The 24,405-nt window shown below is 50.1% G+C and overlaps 1 protein-coding gene across 2 annotated transcripts in view; it reads left to right on the top strand.

The window, feature by feature from the left end:
- Positions 1 to 11,148: 11,148 nt before the first annotated feature.
- PBX1 (PBX homeobox 1) overlaps positions 11,149 to 24,405 on the top strand; it is a 137,274-nt gene continuing 124,017 nt past the window's right edge. For both annotated transcript variants that reach the window (XM_063343034.1, XM_063343033.1), the window contains exons 1-2: positions 11,149 to 11,692; positions 14,378 to 14,451. In XM_063343034.1, coding sequence (XP_063199104.1) covers positions 11,502 to 11,692; positions 14,378 to 14,451 — 265 coding nt within the window. In that variant the 5' untranslated portion in view covers positions 11,149 to 11,501. The remainder of the gene's footprint in view (positions 11,693 to 14,377; positions 14,452 to 24,405) is intronic.

Here is a 24,405-nt window from a genome sequence, read left to right as displayed (position 1 = left end):
TGGGTTTGAACCTGAGCGCTGCACTTCTGCTGTAGCTCTGCGTCCAAACCGGTGGAGCTAATGACCTGAAACCGCGGGGAAGTTTGGACACGGGCTGCAACTCCATCTCCCGGTAATGCACTTCTCAGTGGATTAGGAGAAGCTTCCCTGGCAAACTGGGAAGGAGTCCAAGCTGGGGAGCTGGTGTGATAGGAACTGACAGGGCTGGAAATTTGATTTCTGACTCTTTGTGCATGTATTTCTTGTGAAAGAAGAAGAGGGAGAGGGAGCCAGGAGTACTTTGAATCCTGCAATCATTAAAACCAATTCCACTTTTCCTGCCCCTGCCCACCTCCTGATACGTGTGTGAAACAATCTTTACAGCTACACAGCCATCAGATGGTATCGACCTGGCGGTGGAAATTGCTATTGACTGCTGCTGGTGCTGCTCTCTGCACTTCCGTGGCTTTTAAAGCGACACTCTTCAGGTGATTTCACTTTGCACATGATACAGCCTGGGAAGCCATGCCTCAAACGGGATGGAGAGAGCACGTGTGGGATTTGTGTGTGCAACAAACACTGTAGCTCACTCCTCTTTAGCCCGGGGAAAAGGATTAGAGCAAGTGAGAAGAGATGCTCGCTCCAGAAGCACTTGCCTAATGAGAAGATTCAGAAATTTGATTTTTTCTTTTTTGTCTGTAGTCCATCATGAAGGGATTCTTGTGTCCCGCCATAGATTTTTCTTGCTGCAGTTCCAGCACCAAATCAAGACCAATCTTCTACCCTTATGAAGGATACATCCAGCCCTACGTAGGCTGAGGACCGGGCTGGATGGGGCTCTGAGCAGCCTGGTCTGGTGGGAGGCGTCCCTGCCCATGGCAGGGGGGTTGGAACTAGATGATCTTTAAGGTCCCTTCCAACCCGAACCGTTCTATGATTCTATGACTTAGATACATTGATTTCTTGTTTTAAGGGGCACCTCTGATTCCGCATTGTGAATTCTCTCTCATCTGCACTGGGTTCCAAAGAAAAAAAGCAGGAAATAATAATATTTGCCTTGTAACACAAGTGATTTGTGCAGCCTAAAGGACCCCTTTCCTCATGAAGCATGAGCACGGGTCTCCGGTTCGGGACTGTAAAAGTGCACGTTTTGTTTCCTCTGAGGCAATTTAATTGATGGTATTTGGTTATTCCAGTGCTTGGGGTTGGAGCTAAGTGGTGGCGAGGGGAGATGATAAAAAACCCTCTGTAAAAGCTAGGGTTAGAGTCTGATCCCAGCTCCACAGAGTAAATCTAACGCAAAGCCAGTCTCATGTCACTGGTGTCGCTTGGGTTTCTGGTATAGAGGAAGACCTGTGAACTTCCTGGTGTAGAGGAAGACAGGGGGGCTTGCTCCAGCTTGCCCCAACATTGAAATGACTCGCTTTGATAACCTGACATCAAAATGCAGGCATGTCTTCACCGCTGTAAACCAAACTTCGATCCTAGTGAAGGTGTCTTTGTGCTGTTGCTTGTGTCCGTCCGTTCGTAGACGAACAGTGCCTTGTGCAGTGAAGGTCCCTGTCCTGCCTGCGGTCATGATCTGGCAGAGGCTGTCTTCTTCCAGAGTAGGCTGTGATGGTGGAGTCTCCCAGGAGCTGTGTTACTCCAGGACTGACGGCAGCACTGCAAGCTCTACCTGCAGCTGCTGGTCCACGTGCAGTCCACCCACCAAGCTCTGGCTTGGAGAATGCTACGGTATAAAAGCTATGAAAATAGGCTGATCGAGCTTTGGTAAATAACACTTCTCTGGTCAAGCAGTAAAGCATGGTCCTACCTGCAGCAGTCTGCCCTGTGCTCCAGACCTGGCTAAGCTTCCACCTTTCTTTTACCAACAAGGTTGGAGGTGCTATGATGAGAGGAATGGATGTTGCCATTTCTCATAGAGCTCTGCCTTTGCCTTTCCTCAGGACTCATGCCTTTGACTTCAGCCACACGGCAGTGCCCAGGAGCAGCAGCTGGCCAGATGTGTCCGGAGTGCACACGCAAGGAGTCCTCTTGTTATCTGGAACAGTGACTGCCTAAAGCTTCCAAGCCACCCCCTTAGGTCAAATGCAAATAACCACTTCTATTAGCTCTGACCAGTCCCTCACTGAGCCTTGATTTCAGGTCACAGGACTGGCAAGCTGCTGGGGTTCAGGGGATGTGCCTGTTGTTTCTCCACTTTCCAGCTCTGGAAACTGCTCTCCCTGGTTTACCTTGAGCCTTGGGGTTCATGTGGTGAGTCTGACCCTTCTCAGCCAGACTCTGTCTCAGCTGAATGGGAGGAAGAAGTTGAAATAGAAAGGGCTGGATATCTTGGTGGGATGATCTGCATTCCCAGGTCCCAGCGTTGATCAGGCTGGGAGGGGAGGTGGAGCAGGGCTGCGAGATGGGGTTAACTGGGAGTCAGCAGACTTGGCTGCTGAGAGCTTTACAGTAGAGACAGTGTGAAGCCTGGCCTAGAGTGGTTTAACACGTCAGACTCTGGCCTGCATTCCTGGGGCAGCTCTCTGAGGAGAAGGTACAGGGCACCTTTGGGTGGGCACATGTTCCTTTGCTGCTTTTGCAGCTGCTGCCCACCCCTGGGCTGGTCACAGGTCATGCGTTTCAGTCAAGGAGGGGCTGATGCTTATAAAACACCCACGTTCCCTTCCCTGCAAAACCAAAAGGTTGTGTCTTCTCTTTCCTCTCCTCCCTTTCCCCCCTCTGTCCAAGGCAGTCTGTATCTCCCAGGACGCTGGTCCCATTTCTCTCCTCCCACACCATCCCCATCCGGCTGCTGGGAGCCTGACACTGCCTGTTCCATGGGGACAGAGGGAACCTGGGATGACCCTTCTCCTCCCTGCTCCTCCTTGGGCTCTGCCAGTGTCTTTCTCTCTGTCCTAATTCTTGTATTGCTCCAGAAATAGACTATCCAACTGGGGAAAGAACAATTAGCTGGAGGAAGGGGCCTGAGCAGCAGAGGAGGAGTTTCTGCTCTCGTATTTGAGGCCGGGACAATGTGAGCTGGCTGGGGTCTTCCCAGCCTGGGCCTTGAAATTCAGGCTCCTGTGCAACACCCACTTGGGCATCGAGAATTTGAAAGCCAGGTCTTTGCTGTGAGTAAATTGGTACTGCTTCAAACAAGGGTTATTAATTTGCATCCTTTGGGGATCTTCGCCAGTATAGGACTGGGGGAAAATCAGCACGTCAGAGTCGTTGGTAGCTTTTTGAGCGTTACATGTCCTTTTGTCTTCCCCATTGCCATAACCATGGCGCCCTCATCCTTTTTCCAGCCCTCTGACAAATATCTTCTGTCCCTCTCCCAAAGATCCCTTGGACACCTTGACTTTTGCGCTCATTAAAGTGGGGGGGGGGGGTTGAAGCTGCTGCTAATTAGACCGGTGTGGGATGCTGCAGTTCCAGAGCGGTGTCTAAGACGTCCACCTCCTTTGGCTCAACAGGACCTCCTTCCAAAGCCACGATCCCGGTGAACTTGACTTTCCATTCTGAGGGCTGTGGCTTTCCCTCCCTAGCGGGTGCTGAGCTCATGGGGTCGGTGGGCCACCCACCGCATGTGAGTGCCAAGTGGCTTTGAGCTCACTGCAAGATGCGAACAGTTTTTGCTCTGCAGGCTTTGCTCTCATTCAGAGCTGGTGACAACCTGTCCTTTCTAGCTTCCTCTCTGGAGAACAGTGCCTAGGGTGGGCAACCTGCTCCCCCAGCCCAGCTTCCAGCTCCACATGTCCCACAGTAACCAGGTGGCGCTGGAGTATAGATGTGCCCTTATCAAACAAGAAGCCTTTGATAGTTTCTCTTTCTTCCAGGCTTAACCTGCCTAAATCTTTTTGGGGTGAGATACGATATGTGACTTGACAGCAATTCTAGGTGAGATTTTTTCCTCCTGGGAAAGCGTGGTTAAGAAATTAAGCTTTGCGGGTTTTCTGCCCAGTCGACCAGTGAAAGTAAAGTCCTTGGTGAACTTGGGTTGGATCCAGGGGCAGGAGAGCTGCTGCTGTGATTTGTGGTTGTACTCTCTGCAGCACCACCTCCTTACTCACAAGTGAGAGGCAAGTGGTTTTGACACCTCTTTGTGACCTGGGAGCCACAGGGAAGCAGTGATTCTGGAAAGACAAGGTCATCGACAAGGGTGGTGCACGCATCTTTGGTTCGGCTGATCGTACAAGAATCCAAATAATATCAATTCATAGGAATTAAAATGAACATCCCAGTTTTAGGCTCCTGGCTCTTTGAAATTTGGTGCTTCCCAAGGTGGTGTGCAATATAAGGATATTACCGGGAAAGCTGTTGGTAAGAGCATTAGTGAAAAGGGATGTCCGGTTGTGAAGCCTATCTGTCCTACAACCTTCAGGGCCTGCCAGGGGACGTGTTTCCTGGGCTGTGAAGAACCAATATGGGACACAATCATATATCAGTGATTATATCGATCACTGTCTCAGACCCACTCAGTCAAGGGCACCAGCACCTTTTGCAGAGGAAGTGTTGCTCCTGCTCTGGGAGTCTGGGGAGGGTGTTGAACGCGCGGCAGTGACTGCGTGCGAGGGGAAGTCACTTTCTTTTAGGGAATGCTGGGCCCACGCTCGAACCAATTAGTAGAATGAAGCTGAGCAAAGTACAGGAGGGACCAGACTGATAATAAGCAAAGTGCTTAAATATGGGAAGTTGGGGAAGAAGCCAAATGAAAATGAAATGAAAGGCTAGGGTCCAACTTCGGCAGTCGTGTAGAAAGGATAGGACAGCTGATAATAGGAAAGCCTGCAGGAACACTGGGTCAAAACCCCCGTGAGAGGGACTGGAGGAATCTGTGAACAAGCCAAGGAGGGGGGATTTTATCAAGAAGCGAGTCAGCAAATTGGAGCTGTTGGCTTGCTTACCACCATAGAGACCTGAGTCTCTCACTGTGACCTCTTTGCTCACTGCTTTGTGGTGATGGCCAACTTGAGAGGTGCATGGGGTGGTAGGGCTCAAGCTCAGAGAGCAGCAAGGGGCTTCTTGGCAGACCTTTACGCAGGGGGGGACACCTCCCACCAACTTTACTGCTGCAGAGGGGCTTTGCTCTGTCCCTTGATTTAGGGCTGGTGAGAGTTGTCTTTGGGGATTGCCTCAAACTCCTCTTTTTTGAAGCTGAAATCGGAAACCTGTGGCTGAACCTCTTCCTTCGCAGCCTTTCTCAGCCTTGGAAATCTGTGGAAAACTCAAGAGAGGAAAACCAACTTCTGCCTGCCGATGAACTCTATAAGGACCATTTGAAGGTAGATGACGTGGTGGAAAACATCCCAAAACCAGGAGTCTGCATCTGAGACACAAAGTCATTCTAGATACCTATAGTTCACATGAGGCAGCAGGGATTTCTTTCACACATAGATCAAGGTAGATATTAAAGGATCACCTTTGGGTGATATCCTTGGCTCTTGCTAGTGGTTCACAGATGTAAGGCCCTTCTTCTCCTTGTCCCTCCGTTTCCCCATCCGTAAAAGAAGGCTAGGGATATACCTTCTTGGTACACCATCTGAAAATGGGCTTACTACACCAGTGAGTCCGCGCTGCTGCTGGTGAAGAGGAGGTCTCATTTGGAGGCCCAACTTGTGAGATCTCATGGAGAAGCTGTGGAATACAGTCATGTGTTTGTCCCTCTAATGTGGCTTTCTCTTTTTAAAAGCACTGTGCAGAATGTGAGACACACTAGATAAAAGTGAATTTAACGGCTATTTCGTATCCTTTGAGGAACATCAGCATTGGCTGAAAGAGGGGAAAAAGACCTTTTATGTTGAGTCCGGAATGGATCCGCTTTTATTGGCAGACTCTATGGCTTCTTTTGTTGATATTTCCTCTGATAGCTCTTACCTGACTTGTTTTCAAAATCCTTGTTGGATTTTTTTCTTTTTTTTCAGTCTCCAAAAACTGCATTTCCTTGCTGAAATTCAAGTTTGGAGTCTGGAAAAAAATGTCCAAAATGATTTTGCAGATGACTTGCTGCGATGTAGAAGTCCCAGAAATAGAACACTCTGTAAGGGAAGTCACCTGTTTATTTCCAGAAGGGCAGAGAATTTGTTTTAAACAATGCCATTTTCTTTTCAATTACAGCCAGTTTTGTGGGGAAAAACATTGCAACAGTCTCTAAGAAAAAGCACGTGATTACAATTAAAGGATGTGTTGTGCTGTATCAGAAGGTAGCACTTAAACTGGGGAAAGACTGAATATTGACTATAACTCATTGTAATTATACCATCTATTTCAAACATGTAAATACGTTTGGTAGCACTTACATGTTTATGTCAGCTATTGGGAAAAGCCATTTTCCTTTTTGGTAAACTTCTGACGGTAAGAATTCTGTTGCTTGCATTTGAAGAAGCAACAAATGACAAGTTTAGATGTGACGCGTTTATTTGTGAGCAGAAGTTGATCCCCTCGCCTGTGGTTGTTGCATTTTACCTGCGTTCAGGTTGTTTGTGGTAATTTTGTGAATAGGAAATATTAATGAGCAGCACATTAATTAAGACACGCATTTCTTGATAGAACACGCCATTACCATAGTGGAGTCGGTGTGATGCAGGGGACTGAGTGTCGGGCTGGGAATGGGGTGAGCGGGAATCCATTTCTGGCTCTCCCACTGCCTGGCCAGTTCTTCCCACCTCCTTTAACTGGGATCAGCAGTTGGAGCTTGAACAGAGGTTTGGAACTTGAACGCTGATTTAACCTGGCACCGTGAGTGAAGCCGTGTCTTTGCTAAAATTGATGAGAAAACTCCCTTCGCTTCTGGGGACTGGGATCCTTCGCCAGGGGAAATCATTCTGAGCCTATTTCCCTTCCCTTTGACATTTCCTGTCTTATCAAAAAGCCAGAGGAGTGAGGAAGAAGGTTAATGACTAAATTGACAAATAAACAATCAGTTCAAAGCAACAACACAACACTTTCTGGGAAAATTTAAGAATCTCCTCTGAAAACCGGTTAGGAATGTAAACTCTGACGCACTTCAACCCAAGACAGACTATCCGTATGGAGCTCACTGCGTTATGGGGACTGCGGCTGGCTGGGAAATAGGAAAGGCTTTGCTTTTTCCATGGAATAGGTTAGAGGAAAATTGCAGAAGAGGAAGGAAAATTAATTTGGTCATGGTGAACGGAGAAGGGCATTTGCACAGAAGTGCCTCTGGTAAAGCCCGTCCAACGGTGTTACGGACAACCTTTTACACTGTCTGACTGAGATGTCAGATTTTGGACAGCAAAGCGAAAGACCCCCTGGCTTTCCATTCCCTAAAAAAATGTCTAAGGAGTCACAGGCCAGGAGACCGCTTTTCATCCCATTGCAGCGTGAGCGTTGAGTGAAGGTGGTGGGGAGATGCTTCCCCCGTGCTCAGAGGAATAGAGTGTGTTTGGCCTTCATTTTCGGGGGCTCCACTTTGCCACTAATGGTGCATTAACAACAGCTTGATTTTCATTTAATAAATAATAAGAATTATGCTGCGATGGAGCCAAGATTTTAAACACGACGCTCCCGTAAAACATTTTCTTCAGGAATCTGCGATAAACCAAAGATAGCGTTAGGCGTCCTCGGAGGGAGAGGGGACGCCAGACTTGGAACCTGTCCATCTGCTTCACCATTGAAACAAAACCACTTTATAACAACCACAGAGGAGAGGAAGCGAGGCAGCTTGGCACATACACTTACACTATGTGTGGTGGAAATGTTTATTCTTTATTTCAGAAAGATTTAGTGGGTGTAGAGATAATAGAGCATAGCGCTCGCTTGTGTCTTGGGGAAGGAGGGGTGATGGTGTTTGGGTTTTAAGGGAGTCCAGTGTCGGCTCCCACGGGGAATATTTTCGGTAATACCTATTGCAATCTCATGCACTTGGAAGGCAGGAGGAGACGGAGGAATGAAATGTGCTTTTCAGGAGAGGTGTTGTAAAGGCCCCAGGATTAGTTATCTCTGACAGGAAGGATTTTACGGACTCCAGCAGACGGCAGAGGCAGCGTCCTGGCCATTTCTGCATTGGCCCGATGGCTCCTCCGAGGCCCTGTGCTGGGATGCTTCCCTTGGAGTGGCTTGGGTCCCCTTTCCCTGTGAGATCATAGAATGATAGAAGGTGTTGGGTTGGAAGGGACCTCTAAAGGCCATCTAGTCCAACCCCCCTGCAGTGAGCAGGGACATCTTCAACTAGATCAGGTTGCTCAGAGCCTCATCAAGCCTGGCCTTGAATGTCTCCAGGGATGAGGCCTCCACCACCTCTCTGGGCAACCTGGGCCAGTGCCTCACCACCCTCAGTGTAAAGAACTTCTTCCTGATGTCTCATCTAAACCGACCCTGCTCTAGTTTCAAACCATTGCCCCTCATCCCATCGCTACATGCCGTTGCAAACAGCCCCTCCCCATCTCTCCTGTAACCCCCTTTAGGGACTGGAAGGGGCTCTAAGTTCTCCCCGAAGCCTTCTCTTCTCCAGGCTGAACAACCCCAACTCTCTCAGCCTGTCCTCACAGCAGAGGGGCTCCAGGCCTTGGATCGTCCTCGTGGCTTCATCTGAACCTGCTCCAACAGGTCCATATCCTTCCTGTGCTGAGGGCTCCAGAGCTGGACACGGTACTCCAGGTGGGGTCTCACGAAAGCAGAGGGGGAGGATCGCATCTCGATCTGATGGCCACAGTTCTTCTGATGCAACCCAGGCCTTCTGGGCTGAGATGCCATGGGGCTGCCTGGGGCTTGCTGACCCCATGGACAACTTGCCTCACCCCTGTGTGTGCCTCATACTCTACCCATGCCAGCTCCCCCAAGGGTCTTCTGGCTCCCCTTCTCTCACATCTGCCTCTGCTGAGGCATCGTGTTGTGACTCAGGGAAGGATCTGTAATACAAGAATCTGCAGGGTCAGCAGGCCACCACGTCCCATGGTCCCCAGTGTCTGTCCCCTTTCCTGCTCTACCTCTCCTCGGAGCTGCTCAAAATCAAACCCAAAAGACCCTGAACTGACCTCTCAGGATGGGGGAGTCCCTGCCAGAGTTTGAGACAGCGTATGTCTAGACTTGGTATGTGAGCAAGCAAGTGAAGGGATGACTAAGTGTCTGAAAGTTTGGACCTCTGGAGAGGAGTCCCTTGGCTCCTTGTTTCTTGGATAAAGTTCTGCTTCCTGTGGAGCCGCAGAGATAAAGGATATTTTTCCTCTCTCTCTTTTTTTTTTTCTTTGGGTTTTCAAAAAAGTAAAAAATACATAGATACGTCTTGGGCGAGAAAGCAGAAACCTTTGAAAAATTTTGGCAAATCAAGAAACACAAAGGATGTGTTGAGTGAAACATTTCATAGCGAGAAAAATCAAAACATCTCACTTCGCCTTCAACCACTTTAAAACATTTTAATGGTTCGAAAGGAAATTTCAAAATGAAAAGTCATGTTTTGCTTAAAACACGGGAAAGTGTTTCATTAAAAAGGAAGAGTGGAAGCAAAACAATTGGCTTGCTTATTATTTTTTTTCTCTTTGCAGTCAACCTGATGGTTCTTTCCCCAACTTATGCTGAGGTCGGGGACCAGGGCTGGGCCTGTCCTCCCTTAGGTTACGAGGGGCCCGGAGCTGGCGACCCTCAGATCTGAGAAAGGGACAACCTGATGAAATCATCTCCCACGCAAGAAATTCTTGTACCACCATAACTACCTTCTATTTATTTTTTTTTAAACACAAATCTGCAGGCAAGCCCGGTCCCACGGTTCTCCCTGCTTACCAGCCCATGCCTACAGAGGTCTTTTTGGACACAGGACACTCAGATCCTGGAGACTGGGGAAAGGCGCTCGGGAAGTACTTCCCCTCTGGAGTGCTGTGACACACGTAGGTCCGAATGGCAGTCTCGGTGGCTTTGGGACCTCTGCAAGCTTCCCCTACCCTGTTTGGGACCATCAGGCATGGGATGTGGCACCATGGGCCGGGGTGATGTGCTTGGGAAAGCCCCTCCTGTGGGACAGTGTGGGTCAGGGAAGGAAAGAAACACCACGAGGAGCTGCCGCTGGCTGAAGAGAGGAGGGATGGATCCCTTGGGGCTTTAGCGGTGGGGGGACCCTGCTCCCACCTGGGGTGTGGAGCTGATGCAGGGGGAAAGCAGGGGGAAAGCTGATGCACGGGGAGAGTGTGGGGAGCGAGAGCCCGCTGCCCGAGGGGCTGTGGGGAGCCGGGAAGGCTGGCCGTGGGGCCACGGTGGGGCTGAGGGGAGATGGGGCACTGAGGGGAGGCGAGAAGGCTGGCTGAGGAGAGGCAGGGGTGCTGAGGAGCTGCAGGAAGGCTGACGGGAGCCTGAGGAGCAATGGGGGGGGAAATAAGACGAGCCTGAGGATGCAATGGGGGGGCTGAAGGGAGCCTGAGGGGCACAGCCCTGGGGGGAGGTGGAAGGCGGGCCGGGCCCCGAGCTGGGGCTGAGGGGAGACGGGCAGAGCGGCGCATGCCGCCCACTGAGGGGCCCCCCTACGCCGAGACCTCCGCGTCCGTCCCCCTGCACCGCCCCCCTTCCCCCTCCACCCAGCGGCCGAGGCCGCTTTAAGGCGCGGGCGGGGCGCGGCCCCCGGCCCACCTCTGAACCCGGAGATTGACGGGCGGCCGCGGAGGAGGCGGGGCGGCCCGCGGGGGCCGGCCTTCCCGCCGCCGCCGCCAATGGAGCCGGGGGGGCGGGGAGGCGCCGCTGCCCTTTCCTCCCCCCGCCACCCCCCCCCGGGTTCCTCCGTGCCAGTTTGAGGAGTCCGGAGCCGAACAAAAGCAGGCGGCGAGGGCCGGGAGCGGTGCGCGCAGGCCCGGCGGAGGGCGGGGGGGGGCCCGCTGCCGGCCGCGGAGGGGAGCGGGCCGCCAGCCAGCCCCGGGCCCGGCCCGAGGGTGGGGGGGAAAGTTTGGAGCCCTCCCCCGGTGCGCGGGGGGCTCCGTCGCTCTCCGGCCCCGGCAGCTCCGGCGCTGCCATCGCGGACGGCCGCCCCGCTCCGCCCCGCCGCGGCCGTTGCTGCCGTCGCCGCCGCCGCCTCCTCCCCGGGCGCAGCCCCTGCCCCCGCCGGCCCCGGCCCCCGCCGGCCCGCCCGCCGCCTCCCCGGGCGCGGGGCTGAGCTGCCCTGCTTTTGGAGTCGCCGCCGTTTCCCCTCCCTTCCCCGGAACCCCCCCCCCTCCCTCCCTCCTCCTTCCCTCCCTCCCGCCTCCCTCCTCCTCCTCCTCCAGCAGCCAAAGGGATTTTTTTTCCCCCCTTTCTTTTCTCTCTCTCTCTCTCTCTCGCTCTCATTTTTTTTTTCTTCCCATTTTTTTTCCCCTCCTCCTCTTCCTCCCCGCCGCGGAGCCGGGCGCCAGCGTGAAGGATAAATAAAAAGCGAAGAGGAAGAGGCTGGGGAGGAGGAGGAGGAGAAGGGGGGGGAGGAGGAGGAGGAGGAGGAAAGAAGAAGAAGAAAGCGAGCAAGAAAAGAAAGCGAGGAGCCAGGCGGCCAGCCCAGCCGCGCCGCTCCCGGCAGCCAGGGCAGGAGGAGGCGGCGGCGGCGGAGCGGGGGCCGGGGGCCGGCGATGGATGACCAGCCGCGGCTGATGCACACGCACAGCGGGGTGGGGATGCCGGGGCACCCGGGCCTGTCCCAGCACATGCAGGATGGACCAGGCGGGGCGGAGGGGGAGGCAGGCAGGAAGCAGGACATCGGAGACATCTTACAGCAGATCATGACCATCACGGACCAGAGTTTGGACGAAGCGCAGGCCAGGTGAGAGCGGCGGCCGGCGGGGAGGGAAGGGGAGCTGGGGGGGGGGGGGGGGGGGGGGGGGGCAGGTGCCGGGGAAGTTTCCCCCGACCCGGCCTTTGTTGTCCGGCGGGGGGAGCGCGCCCGGCCGCGGGGGCCCCTGCTCCCGAGAAATTTGGGGGGTGGGGAAAAAAAAAAAAGGGGTGGTGGTGCCGGGTTAATTTTCTTCCCCCCACCCCCCCCCCCCTTTCCCAACTTCGTGGCGGTTTCTGGGGGTCGCAGCGTCCTCAGCCCCCGCCTCCCCCCCCCCCCAACCCTCCCCCTCGTCTCCGCTTCGGCCCCTTTTCCCAGCGGGGGTCCCAAACTCGGGCTCGGCCGGGCAGGCGGCCTGGCTTTTGCCAGCTTTTTTTTGGCGGGGGGGCGGGGGTTAATTCCGCAGGGAGATGGTTGTTGGAGCGGGCTGGGCGTGCTGGGGGCTCTGCTTCTGCTCCTCCGAAAGAAGCACAAAGTGCTGCTCCGTATATTTTTTTTTTTTAGGGGCGTTAATAATGTTTTTTTTTTTTTTTTTTTTATAGCGCCCTGTAGTAGTGTTATTTGTAAGGCCTTTTTTTTTTTTTTGCGCTTGGAGGATGTACATAGAAGCTTGCTTTTTTAAAAACATTATTCTTAATTGCAGAGGTATTTAAAAAGGGAAAAAAAAAAAAAGGCTGTAAAAGCCGGTTACCGAATTGCCCCCGGCTTCAAGGAGTGCAAACCTCACACGCACCTTCAAAGGCACTAGTAAAAGTTAAGGGAGGGGGGAAAAAAAAAATAATCCCCCAATTGAAAGCACAGTTGAAGGAATTAAGAAAGAAAAAAAAAAAAAGTTGCCCTGAATTGTTCGGGTTACACTTGAAATTTCTTCTGGGCTGCGGAGCTGCTAGGGGTAGTGTCCTCCCCCCCTGGCATTCATGCCCCGAGCTGGAGCAGATTGCTAGAATACATTGTTCCTGGAAAAACGCACCACAGAGCCCCGAAACTCGCTCGGTAAGAACTTCCAGAAGGATAAAAGTACTCCCCCCAAACCTCTGCTTACATCCTCCCCAGCTTATATAAAGCTCCCGCTTACCAAAAAGTCTTGTTGCTGGGCTGATCTTACTAATTTTCTTATGTTCTTGCAGGGGCAGGGTAGCTGTTAGGAGGAGGAGGAGGAAATCATGCACTTTCTTCCCGGCCAGACCCGGGGCAGTGAGGGGATCTTCCTTTGGAAAGTTGCAGGAATTGTGTATGTTCCTGCCTGGATAATTTAGTATAGTTAATCAAATCAATAAAACCAAAGCAGAACAGAGCTAGGAGAAGGCTTTATGGGTTTGCCTTGCTGGACTATTTCAGCTGCTTCCTCACAGTACTTTTTTTTTTATTATTATTATTTTTAATGCTGAGCTGCCAAACATGCCATATTTACCAGTGACGTTTGGCTTTGCATTTCCTCCATCCATTCTACTATTGCATGGTTGTTTTCCTGCCTCTTTTTCTTTCTTTTTTTTTTTTAAATGAAGTTTTGGGAAGATGCGAAGTGCCAGTATTATTTGTAAGAGGGCCCCTACAGCATATGTACGTGATTTGTGTATACCCAAATGTCTGCACCCATCTGGGTGTGCTGATAAGGAGACGCTGTGGTTCTGCAAGGGTATATACCTTTGAGAGACTTCATCAGATATATAAATCTTTTTAACATGTTGTGGGTGGTGGGGTAAGTAGTGTGAATGTTTGCCAGATGTTCACATCGTCTTTCGCGTGTAATTTCGGTTGGTAAACAGAAATCCCGTAACCGGAGCCTGATAGCAACAACCCTTTATACAACTAAACCCTTGGCTAAATGATCGTATGGCTTAAGAGGGAAAAAATAAAATCGTGCTGTTTTCTTGCCTCAACGGGCACATGGTGGGTTTTAAAACCAGCCGATTTAACACCCACCCCCCCCCCCCCCGCCCCCAACTCTCTCCTCAAAACCCGCAGGAGAATGGTCAGCTCTGAGATAACAGCAGCTGAAAAGAAAGGTGTTGAACAGCATGCCCTCCCCTTCCCAGAAGCAGCCGGCCGTGTTTTTAAATGTGTTTACTGTCCCAGTTGTAAAGAATTAAATTTTAACACCTGCAACTAAGCAGGGTGTAAGGAGCACGGAGGCAGAGGAATGGGTTTCTCTCTCCATCCATGTGCGCGTGTCTCTGTGCTCCAAGTTGGGCGCCGAAATTCCCCGAATTGACAGCTCTAAGCAGAGGATGTTTCTAGCGCGGGGGCAAGGGGGGAGTGTATCTCCCCTCTGCCTTGCAGGGCAAGCCTAATAAAGCACATGGCTGTGTTTAATATCGGAGGTGGGGGACGGAGAGAGCCCAGTGCTCTCTCTGTATTAAATAAGATAGTTGAACCAAGCTTGGCTCCCAAAAGCTGCTGGCTTCGGCTCAGTGCATTGCCTGGCTCGCGCCGGCGGTGTGAGCCGCTCAGTGGCAAAGGCGATTTTCAAGCCGTTCCTAAATTGGCGTAATTCATCTCCTTTTGCGTTGGGTAGGTGGCTGTTTGTAGCGCCGGCGCTCAGGTCCTAGGCAGGGATGGCAGCGGGGCCGAGGGGGGCTCAAATGCGTCCCCCCACGCCAGCCGGCGTGAATTTGGAAAGTTGTTCCTTGTGGTGACATCCTAACCTCACCCTCCCCTCTTTTCTTTTCTCTCCAGGAAACACGCGTTAAACTGCCACAGGATGAAGCCAGCCCTTTTTAATGTCTTGTGTGAAATCAAAGAAAAAACAGGTAGGAAGTCAATGCTGTTGTTGGTTCTGTATTGTTTTTCTTTTTGCTCTTTGAGGGTTTTATTCCACCAAGTTTGTGCCCTGCCCCCTCCCTCCACGTAGCAGTATTTAAGTGGGGAGAAATAACTAGCTGGTATTTAATGCTTCTGGCAGTGGACTCGCATGATGCGGTTTGTGTCTGGAAGGGAAAATAGCGTGGTTTAATTTCCATTGTATAGACTCTTTATTTATTGCTTTTTCTGGGGAGAAGGAAAAAAAAAAATCAAAACCCTTGCAATTTCTCTCTTGCTGTAGTTTCTTCTTTAAGACATGGCACTGCTTATAAAAAAAAAAAAATTAAAATTTAAGTGCAGAGTAGGGGGAAAAACCCCAACAAAATGAAATTGTGCAGTTTTACTAATATTACTGTTCAGGTAAATGTAAAGGTTTCTTACTTTTTTTTTTTTTTCAAAAGAAAGGGTTAAAATGCCCTTGTCTGCCAATCATCCAGGCTAGCTCACGTAAGAGCGAGTTGTCAGTTGCCTTTAGTGAAAGCAATATATTAGATTGTTAGTTACTTTAGGGTACTGTTGTTTTATGGCGTGGGGTGTTCTCAGGCTTCTAAAGAAGCTAATGGCATGAGAGCGTTGGTTCTGCCGTTTCCCACTTTCCAGACCTCCTACCATGTACTAACACACTTATAACACATCCCAGGGGGGCATTTAAATTTTAAAAGCAACAATTAAAAAATAGCAGTCATCAATCAAGGGTGATCTTAAACAACAGATGCTCAGGGAAGGACATTTAGCAACATGCACCACTTATTTATTTATTTGTTGGAATCTCTTTTTTTTTCTTTTTTTTTTTTGGATTAAAAAAAATAACGGGGGGGAATGATGGAAATTCGGCGGGGGAGGGCATTCGTCTCTGCTGTTGGCTTTCTGAGCCGACCAGAGTGGATCGGCGGGCTTTTCCATGCCGATCTAGCTGCCTTGTTTTAGCAGGCTGCAAAGTACTTGACTTCTCCCCCCCTCCCCTTTTACAACAAGGACTGTAACAGTCAATAATTCATATCTAAACCATATAAGCAAGGGCATGACATGAATGAAAGTGACAATAAATATGATTGCACACCCAGTTGATATACATTGATAGTTACACATAAAAGGGGAACAGCTTTCAGAAACCTGAATCTGGGTCTCTTTTTTTTTTTTTTTCTTTCTTAAATATATATATATATATAAAGCCTCCTAGCATGAGCAACTGATTGGAAATACAATTACTTGACTCTTGCAATATATATAAAATGACTAAGGGGGCCCTTTGTTAAACGTTGTTTGTGCAGCGTGTAGCCCAGACAAAGCACCTACCGATGGCATTCGGCTCTCTGAAGTCCTCACGGCTGCGTGGGCCGGGTCTGACCTTCCTGAGGAGTCCTTCCTTATGGAGTTTCCATAATATCAAGCAGCGGGTTCGGTATGGGAACCTCTGTAGAGTTCATATGATGTAACGTGAGGGAGTCTGCCTAGAGATAAATTTTATGGGTGATTTTATAGTCTTTCCCTGGGTGCTACCTCAGAAAAAGGAGCCACCAAGTTCCTTTCCCTCTTCCCTCCTTCTCCTTTTTTTTTTTTTTTTTTTGCATGAGCCAAAGAAAATGTTTGCCTTTTCTCTGCATGTATTTGATGCTGTGAACGTTGTCTGTGCAGAGGTACTTTTTGGCAGGGTAACTGATTAATCCCAGCTCAGCTTTGCTATTGGTGCAGTCAAAAAGTTCGGGGATGGGGAATCTGCCAGGACCAAATCTGGTGGGAAATCCAGGTGACCTCAGGGATGCCGTGGGGTCCCGGCGAGCTGGGGAGGGATGGGGAGCTGTATGTATCCATGGAGCCTGGGTGTCATAATTCCTCTCTGCTAAGTAAAATCGAGTGAGATGGTATAGGGCGAAGCTTGCTACTGGAAATAAAGGATATTCAGGTGCGAGCTGGGGCTGTCTTACATTATTTTTTTAAATTTTATTTGTTGCTGTTGTGCCTGGGTTACTTGGCTACAGGGCTGCCGCACAGAGCTCTCTGAAGAGGCCGAATCGAGGTGGCTTTTGGAGTGTTGTTTATCTACCCTCAGATCGGTTTACGGTGAATTATTTTACTTTGCAAATTCAAAGACCTCCTCCCCTCTCCCCCATCTGCGTCCCCAAAAGTCACACTTTGTAAGGAAGCAAACGGCCAGATGGTTTTGTTTTATTGGTTTTGTTTTATTTTTTATTTTTTTTAATTATTGCTTTGTGGGCCCAATGTTAGGAGGAAGTTAGCCTTGTGTTTTCTGGGGCCGAGGGTACTGCCTGCTTCTGTTTGCGGACTCCTTCCTTGCGGGCAGCAGCCTGAAGGTTTAGCCAACTTCTCTCTTCCCACTTTCCATTTTGCTTCCCAGATTTTTGCATGTGTCGCGTTTGAAATCCTGGTGATTGTTTGTGGTCACTGGTGGGTGTTTGAAAGTGCGTGCGTACATCTTCCCCCCGGCGTTATGATGTGCAGAAATGTGCGTTCAGTTACCCCGCTGCCTGATTTAAGTGACTCCAGAGCCTTACGGAGACTTTACCACCGTCTCTCGCAACATTATGGCTAATATTTCATGGTGTTAACATTGTCTTGAGCAAACCCAAAGTGTCCATAAAGTTCTTAGAAAAAGAGGTCGTCTGCATTGGCCAAAGAGTTCCCTTTGGCACTTGGGCTCTTCAGTTATTTTAAAGCATTTATAAACACTTTTAAAAAAAGATAGTAATAAAAAAAGGCTTAGTGGGTTGTCTTTTGTCTGCAACGTGGAGATTGTCGCTTTTGGGATGATTTCTGTTTAAAAGTAACAAAAGAGAGGTTTGAGCCGAGCGGGAGCGCGTAGGGGGCAAAAAAATTGCCGCTTAAATATACATATAAGTTGTCGGTGTTCATTTGGTGTGTTTTCACTTGCTGTTGGTCGCTTTGTTGCGAGGGAAGGGGCAGGACTGCCTTCAAATGGCTGGCTGGCTTTTTGGAATAATAATTATGGAAATAGGAGGCATTGTTGTCCTAAATACAATTGATTCCTCCGTCAATAGGGATTGAAATCGGAAATTGCATTGCTGATTTATAAAAAGTTTGAAGGCAGGGGTAGGGGCTCTGTCTTTATGGCCTTTTTTTTTTTTTTCCCCTCCCTTGTTATTTTTTTTTTCACTCTCTCTTGGTATGTTGTGTTTTTTTTTTTTAAGCTGTTCTCTGCATGAGCAGAATAGCTAAGCAGAAGAATCAGGCAAGGCGTACGCAGACGTGGGGTCCTTGGATGGCAAACTGGAAAATATCTGCTGTCAAAATGCAGCAGCATCTATTTCAGCTGCGAGCCTTTCCCAACTCCCATCTCGTTCGGCGGGGACCGGTGGGGAGAGGCTGAGCGCAGGATATATGACCGTTTAATCTGATTCCTCCTCCTTAAGAGCTTTTCCCATCGTTTCACTTTCTTCACTCTTTTGGGGGAGGTGAGGACATCGCGCAAATTCTGCTTCTTAAAAAGACCCTGACTTTGTATTTGAAATCCCCTGATTTTTATTTTCTTACCCCCCTCACCTTTCCGTATTGAAGGAATTCAGGTTTAAAAGAAAAACGTGCATACCACCAACGGGGGGAATTTACGAAGTGGAATATTTATAGACAGCACTGATTAGCTGTGCAATTGTTGTTGAATAATGGGTTTGTTTTTTTTTAATTTTAGAACATAATAGCTATATAAGGTGCCTCTTAGCTACCTTTCCCTGTGCATTATCTTCATCAAACTTAACTCAAATCAGATCTTTGGAGGAGGTAGGATTTTTTCCCCCCTTCTTTTCTTCCTTAACACCCCTTTGTTCTCTCCAGCTCTGTGTTCAATTAACACCCCCATCGCAGAACTGTAGTCTTTTTTTTTTTTTTAATGTCTGTTACTGTATTTCACTTCTGACACCTCTCTTATTATTCTTGCCTGCTATTTCTCTTTAATATAGCAATTACGATATGGGGTTTCTTTCTTTCTTCCTCCCTTGCTTCTTCCCCCCCCCACCCCTCCCCAGTCTAAAGCCCCACGGAGCAGCAAGGGGAGAAGAGTGTTTTGTTTGAAAACAAGTGCCGGTGTTTTTGGGGTGCAGGGCAGAGCTGGAAGTGGGGTACGCTGGCAAGCCCAAAGCCCCTCGGATGAAGTTTTTTGCAGGGCAGGATGGGGCAGGAGCCCTTTGCTGTGGTTTCAGACCCTGCCCTCCTCCTTATCCTGCATTTCCACCAAGGTTTCCCGAGGCGCGCAGGGGAGAGTTAAACCCCCCGATTTGAATTTCAATGCAATTCTTGCACCTAAGGCTTCATTCTGCTTCTGCAAAAGCTCATAATGAAAGTGCTTGGGCTCCAGCCCCGCAGGATCGGGGTCCCCGCTCTGCTCTCCGCAAATCCAGCCCTCGTCCGGCTGTTCTCCCTCCTGCCCTTCAAAGGGGAGGAAGCCTTTGCTTTGATATTTATTATTATATATATATATTTTTTTTTTTCCCTCCTCCAGTTGAAAGGCTTTGAAGGCAAAAGCGATGCTTCTCTCTTGCAGCCGGGCAGGGTCTGCCGGCTCCCTGATGTGACTGCCCTGGGGGAAAGTGAAACATTTTGGGAGAGCAGGGCCTCCAGCCGGCCCCGGCACTGCCCAAGGAAGCCTCTGCAGCTCACAATTAAATTGCTTCCAGAAACCTGATGCCTTCAAGGGAAAGGGAGGGAAGGGAACGTGCGAGTGGCTGGAAGATAGGGATGGTTTGGGGGTGGGGGAGAGGGTCTGGGAGACCTTGGCTTGGTGGAGGGCTGTATTACTGCGAGAGGAGCGGCTGCCTCCGGGGGACTTGGTGGGAGAGGATAGAAACCAGTTCACCCTGATGGGAAGGGGGATGTGTCCCAGTGGCTGGAAGGAGCAGCAGCCTTCTCCAGAGCACAGGGTCTTCAGGGCTGTAGCTGTGACAGTGCAGCGAGTCCCTTCTCTGGGCTTTCCTCTTCCAGCACAGCGTTGCCCATCCGGGATCTGCCAGGGATGGATAGCTTTGGAGGAGCGTACTCGCAGGGAGATTTCTCTTTTTCCTTTTCAATTCTGTATTTTATTCCTCTCCCCTGGTAGCATGTGGCTGGGGCTCTTTGAACGGAGCAGGCTTAATTAGTTTAATCAAAATTGGCCTCCTGCAAACCTCCAGGGGAGGAGGTGGGAAGCACGGGGCTGCCAGCGGGCTCTTTCTCCCACCTCCTCCCCCTCAGCCCTCCCGGCAAAGCGGAGAAACCAGGCCTGGTTCCAGCACGACATTACTGCTCCTGAGGGACTCCCTACAATTTGGGGAGTACAGGAGCAAACCTGTTTGGTTTTGTTTCGAGGCTTGTTTTTTGTGGGCGCTTGCTGTCGAGTAAACTTTGCCGCGATTGCAGCGGAGCAGGAAGACGCTCTTGGAGGGTCTGCTGGGTCCCATTGCTCCCTGCCCCATCTGTTTGCTCCTAGGGGATGGATGTGCTCATCCTCCTGCCCCAGATCCCATCTTTCCAAAGTCTCCCAGCCTTTGCGTGTACCCGCCTCCCCTGTTAGCAGGTTTTGGATAGTGATGGCCATTGGCTGTGTGTGTCCAACACGGTGCTGGGAAGGTGCTGTGCCTGCTCTTTCGATGCTGCACAGAAGGAGTCTTTGTGCTCAGTTAATGTGTGCTGGAAAAATATTAGCTTTATTAGCCTGGTGTATGTATAAATAACAGATAAGTAGTGCATCCTCTTACGTGAACATGTTAGGTGACTTCCCCGCTGCCACCACGTCTCTCTCTGCTCCATCTCCCCTCACCTCCAAATGGTTTTGGCAGCAGTCAAAGTGTTGTGGCTGAGTCCAGGGAAAGAGATCTTGTTATCGGGCCTTGTAGCTCCAAACAAGAAACTCGGAAGATCTTTCAGGTCTAAATTTCTCCAGGGAAAAATGGTTGAAGTTCCCTTATTTGAGACCTGCAGAGGGATTTCCCCCTTGGAGCGCTGACTGTCTGTGAGCAGAGCTTTTCTAAATGATCTCAAATGTTAGATTTATTCCTGTTAGCAGGCTCGCGTGCTGCGTGCCAGCCCTGGGTTTGAGGGCAGTGGCTGTAAACAAAACCCAGAGAAACTCTGAGACAATTTCAGCGTGGCTTTTTTTTCTACCCCCACCCCCACCCCGTCTCAAGGAAATTACTGCATGCAGCAGTTCTTCAGGGGAGTAGGGTGGTGGTTTAAACGTAAGTGGTTTCTTTTGCAGCGAGATCCCCTAGGTTATGCTGCTAGTGGTGCTTGTGCTGAATCGGAGCTGGGAATTTTGGCGGGGAGAACAGAGGAATACGGGATTCCTCCTCTGCCTTTGGTTCAGCACCTCATTCCCCAGTTCCCCCTTTAATCTGGGAGCTGCTGCCTTCTCTGCTGATGAAGCTCTGTGAAGGGTTTTGTGATCTCTTGGAAATCTGCTGTGAAGCATTTTATTACTATTTTTTTTTTCCTTCCTGCACTTGGAGTTGGGGTGCCTTGGGAGGCAGGAGAGGCTGTCCTGTTTGCTGTGTGCACTAGAGGGGTGGTTTGCAGATGGTGCAAATTACCGGGTACCCAGTGAGAGCCGGGGGGGAGTTTGCATCTGAAAAGCTGATATTTTCTTTTTTTCATCTTTTTGATTTTTTTTTTTAATTGCATTCCTGTGGCAGTATTCCTATGCAGCGAGTTTCACCACCCTGGTAACCCGTGCTTTGCTTTGTTTTGGGAGTTGCTGCGGCAGAAGGTGGGCTGTGCAGTCCTGGCTCCACGGACCCCAGACCAGGACGATCCTACCAGGCTCCACACTTTTGGGCTGAATCTTTGGGCTTTTGGGTGCCAGGCAGGGAGAATTGACACTCCCTTGCACTGCAAGTGTGTGCGCTGTACAGCACGGGGGGACTTGGTGCTGGGTTGGGGTTTGGAAGGAGGTAATGTGATTTACAGCAATGGATCTGGTTAATAATCTCCAGCAGCTTCTGTATACTCAGGGGCTGCTTGTATTCCCAGCCAGGTGTTTCCAGACCGGATCAATATGGCCCTATTTGCATGGGGCTGTCCATAATCTAATAAACCAACCTCAATCTGCGTCCTTTGCTTTCCCCAAACATCCACCCAGAGATGATCCTGGTCCAGTCAGACTAGCAGGCGTTCCCTCGTGGTGGGAGAAGCTGTTCGTGAACAGTACCTGGCCCCTGAACTGCCGGCCTGGGGTCACACGTGGCACCCCAGTGCTGCCAGCGGCACTGGGTGCCAAGGCTGTACCACCCCACCAGAGCCAGGGGTTGTGTGAGCACCCCAGCTTTTTGGGTATGCTGGACATTTGTAGGTGCTACATGGTGCTTTGCAAACCGTCACCTCCCCAGCGTGCTCCAGAGGTGTCGACAATCAGGGATTTTCCACGAAATCCCTCCTCTCGCCATGTCGCCTTTGGGAACATCTGCTGGGAACCCCGTTTGAAACTAAAAATGATGGTTTTGCAGACCGGGCGGTCGGCAGCTTCTGCTGAAGACTGTCTTGGAGGCGTTGCGTCCCCCAGCAACTTAAATAATACAAGGTGGTGGGCAGCATAGGGATAAATTACAGAAAGCTGTGGCCTGAGGAAGCTGTGGGCTGAATACATTAAAGCGTGTTGTTGTCAGGCTGGCGGTGGGGTCGGGGAGGGACTCGGGTGATGCTTTCTCCCGGTGCTGGGGGATTGGTTGGGCTGGAATTAATTGTTTTGCAACTGTGTTGATTTTTTTTAAAAAAAAAAAAAAAAAGGAAAAAACAAAAAACGGAAAAAAAAAACCCTGCTGAAGAATTAAATAAATTGGCCTTGTGTTTGTGAGCCGTGCCTGTGTGTGTGTATATATATATATATTTTTTTTTTTTTAAGCTGGAACAGAAAGCCACCTTTACCGGCTCCTTTTCCTGGCAGCAAAGGTGAGGCGGGGGGAGAACGGGCAGCCCGATGGAGGGGACAGCTGCCAGGAGAAGCCGCCTCACTGGTCGGCCGTGCCTGCTGAGGAGTGGTGCACTCTCGCTGCTTCTCGGCGTTTTGGGGAGGTCGCCAGCATGGATAATAGAAATCCCCTCTGACACCTTGAACGAGCAGCACGTTGTCACTGTCCTCTCCCTACCCGGCCTTTTATTTATAGGAGAAGCCTTACCCAAAATAGCTTTTTTTGCTTGGCCCAAGGTGACGGGCTGTTCCCCCACCGCCCCCCTGGTTGTGGGTTGTTTTTTTTTTGTTTGGTAAATATACTGATAAATTGAAAAACCTCAGAACAGCCAGTGCTGCGAGGAGCAGCGCTAATCTAAAATGATAACTTTGCCATTTTACTTCAGCCTTGGTGAAAAACGAGCGGGGCTGCCTTTGCAAGTGGGATCAGCCTGTCTAAATGCTGGTGGCTGCATTTTTGTTTCTCGCCCGAGCGCAGGCTCAGAAACTCAGTTCATCATTTCCACGTCCCATTTTTGGTTTTACAGGCAGCATTTTGTAACGCCACGTTCGGCCCAGCCTGGCTGGCCTGCCTGTCCTCGTTATCAGAAGAGGAAAATCAAGTTTCTCTCCTGGTTGGATAACATTTTCAAATTCCAGAGTGATGTCGATTAGCAGAATTAGCAGTGGCAGGTTAACCGGCAAAAATACCCTTTCAGTTGCAAAGTGTTTGTTGCTGGCTGCTGCTCCTTTCCCAACTCCAGCGGTCCCGATCCTGGATGTATCCCCGCAGCACGGGGATTTTTCTCTCTTAATTCAGTGCGACTGTTTCCTTTGGCATTTGATATTTACAAGGCTGGAGCCAAAATGAAAGCGAATCTGCCCATAACTCTCTGAAATGTGCCTTTCTAATTTCAACATTAATGTTTCAAAACCCAGGCTGCTGGTGGGTGTACGTTTGCTTGTTTACACACATCCTTTTTTTTTTTTTTTTTCCCCCTGGGCAGTGATTCTCCGGTGAAACATTAAGAATGATACAATACCTGGAGCCTCTGGATGGATCGGTCTCTAGCTTTAAGCTTTGAATTTGGCTTTTTAACTCGGAGTCTGTAATTTTAAAAGGTTGTGAGTGTTTTAACTTGGTCTTTTTTTGTTTGGGAGGGGGATGTTTATATGCAAAATTACTATTACAAATATGATTATTGCAATAATATTATTGCAAATCTCTAGACAAAGGCACAGTTCACAGGGTAAAAAGAAACGAGTTGGAAGGAGTCTCGGCCATTGATCCTGATTTCATGGCACAGGACACAGCCTCCCCGGTATGTTTTGTGTGAAGCTTATGCTTTCCAGAAGGGCGTTTGGTGTTGTGCAGGAAAGTTGCAGACAGTGGGACAGGCCCCACCACCCTGGTGGAGATGGTGTTTTGAAGGGTTTATGATCCTTGCTTTGCAAGGGGTCGCCTATTTATTTCTGATCTGAATTTGTGGAGCTTCTGACTGCCGCGTTGTGCCTGCTGCGAGCAAGGAGCCGGCCGCGGCCCGGCTCCTGGAGCGGTTGCGTGTCTGGGGGGAGCAGGTGGCAGGAATGGTGTTTTCGGCGAATGTATTATTTCCCCGGAAAATCCTGGCTGTTAGATCTGGTCAGCAGATGTGGAGTGTCGATCGGTATCGGCGGTGGGAAGGGGAGATGCAATATACTTTGCTAATGGAGAAAAACCCGAGGAGCAATTCCCTGATTTACGCTTTTGGTGATGTGAAATGAAGCCGTCTGAAGCGCTTTGCTCAGCAAGCTCTTAGCAGACCGCTTCTTCCTCCTTACTTCATGCAGATTTTTCTGAAGAGGCTGTTTCTCAGCTCTGTCACTGGGTGGGCAGAGGTGGCTAGGGGGGCGCAGACCCCTTAAATGCATCCGGAGGCACAAAGCATCGAGCATGGGAGCGGGGAGAGAGCAGCGCCCACTGTAGCTCGCTCCAAAGCCCTAGTGCAATTCTGTCCCCAAGCGGCTGAAAAGGTCA

Source organism: Chroicocephalus ridibundus, chromosome 8, assembly GCF_963924245.1.
Source record: "Chroicocephalus ridibundus chromosome 8, bChrRid1.1, whole genome shotgun sequence".
In the NCBI taxonomy this organism is placed as follows: domain Eukaryota; kingdom Metazoa; phylum Chordata; class Aves; order Charadriiformes; family Laridae; genus Chroicocephalus; species Chroicocephalus ridibundus.
Note: the sequence above shows the minus strand (reverse complement) of the source record. Positions and strands in the feature narration are given on the sequence as shown.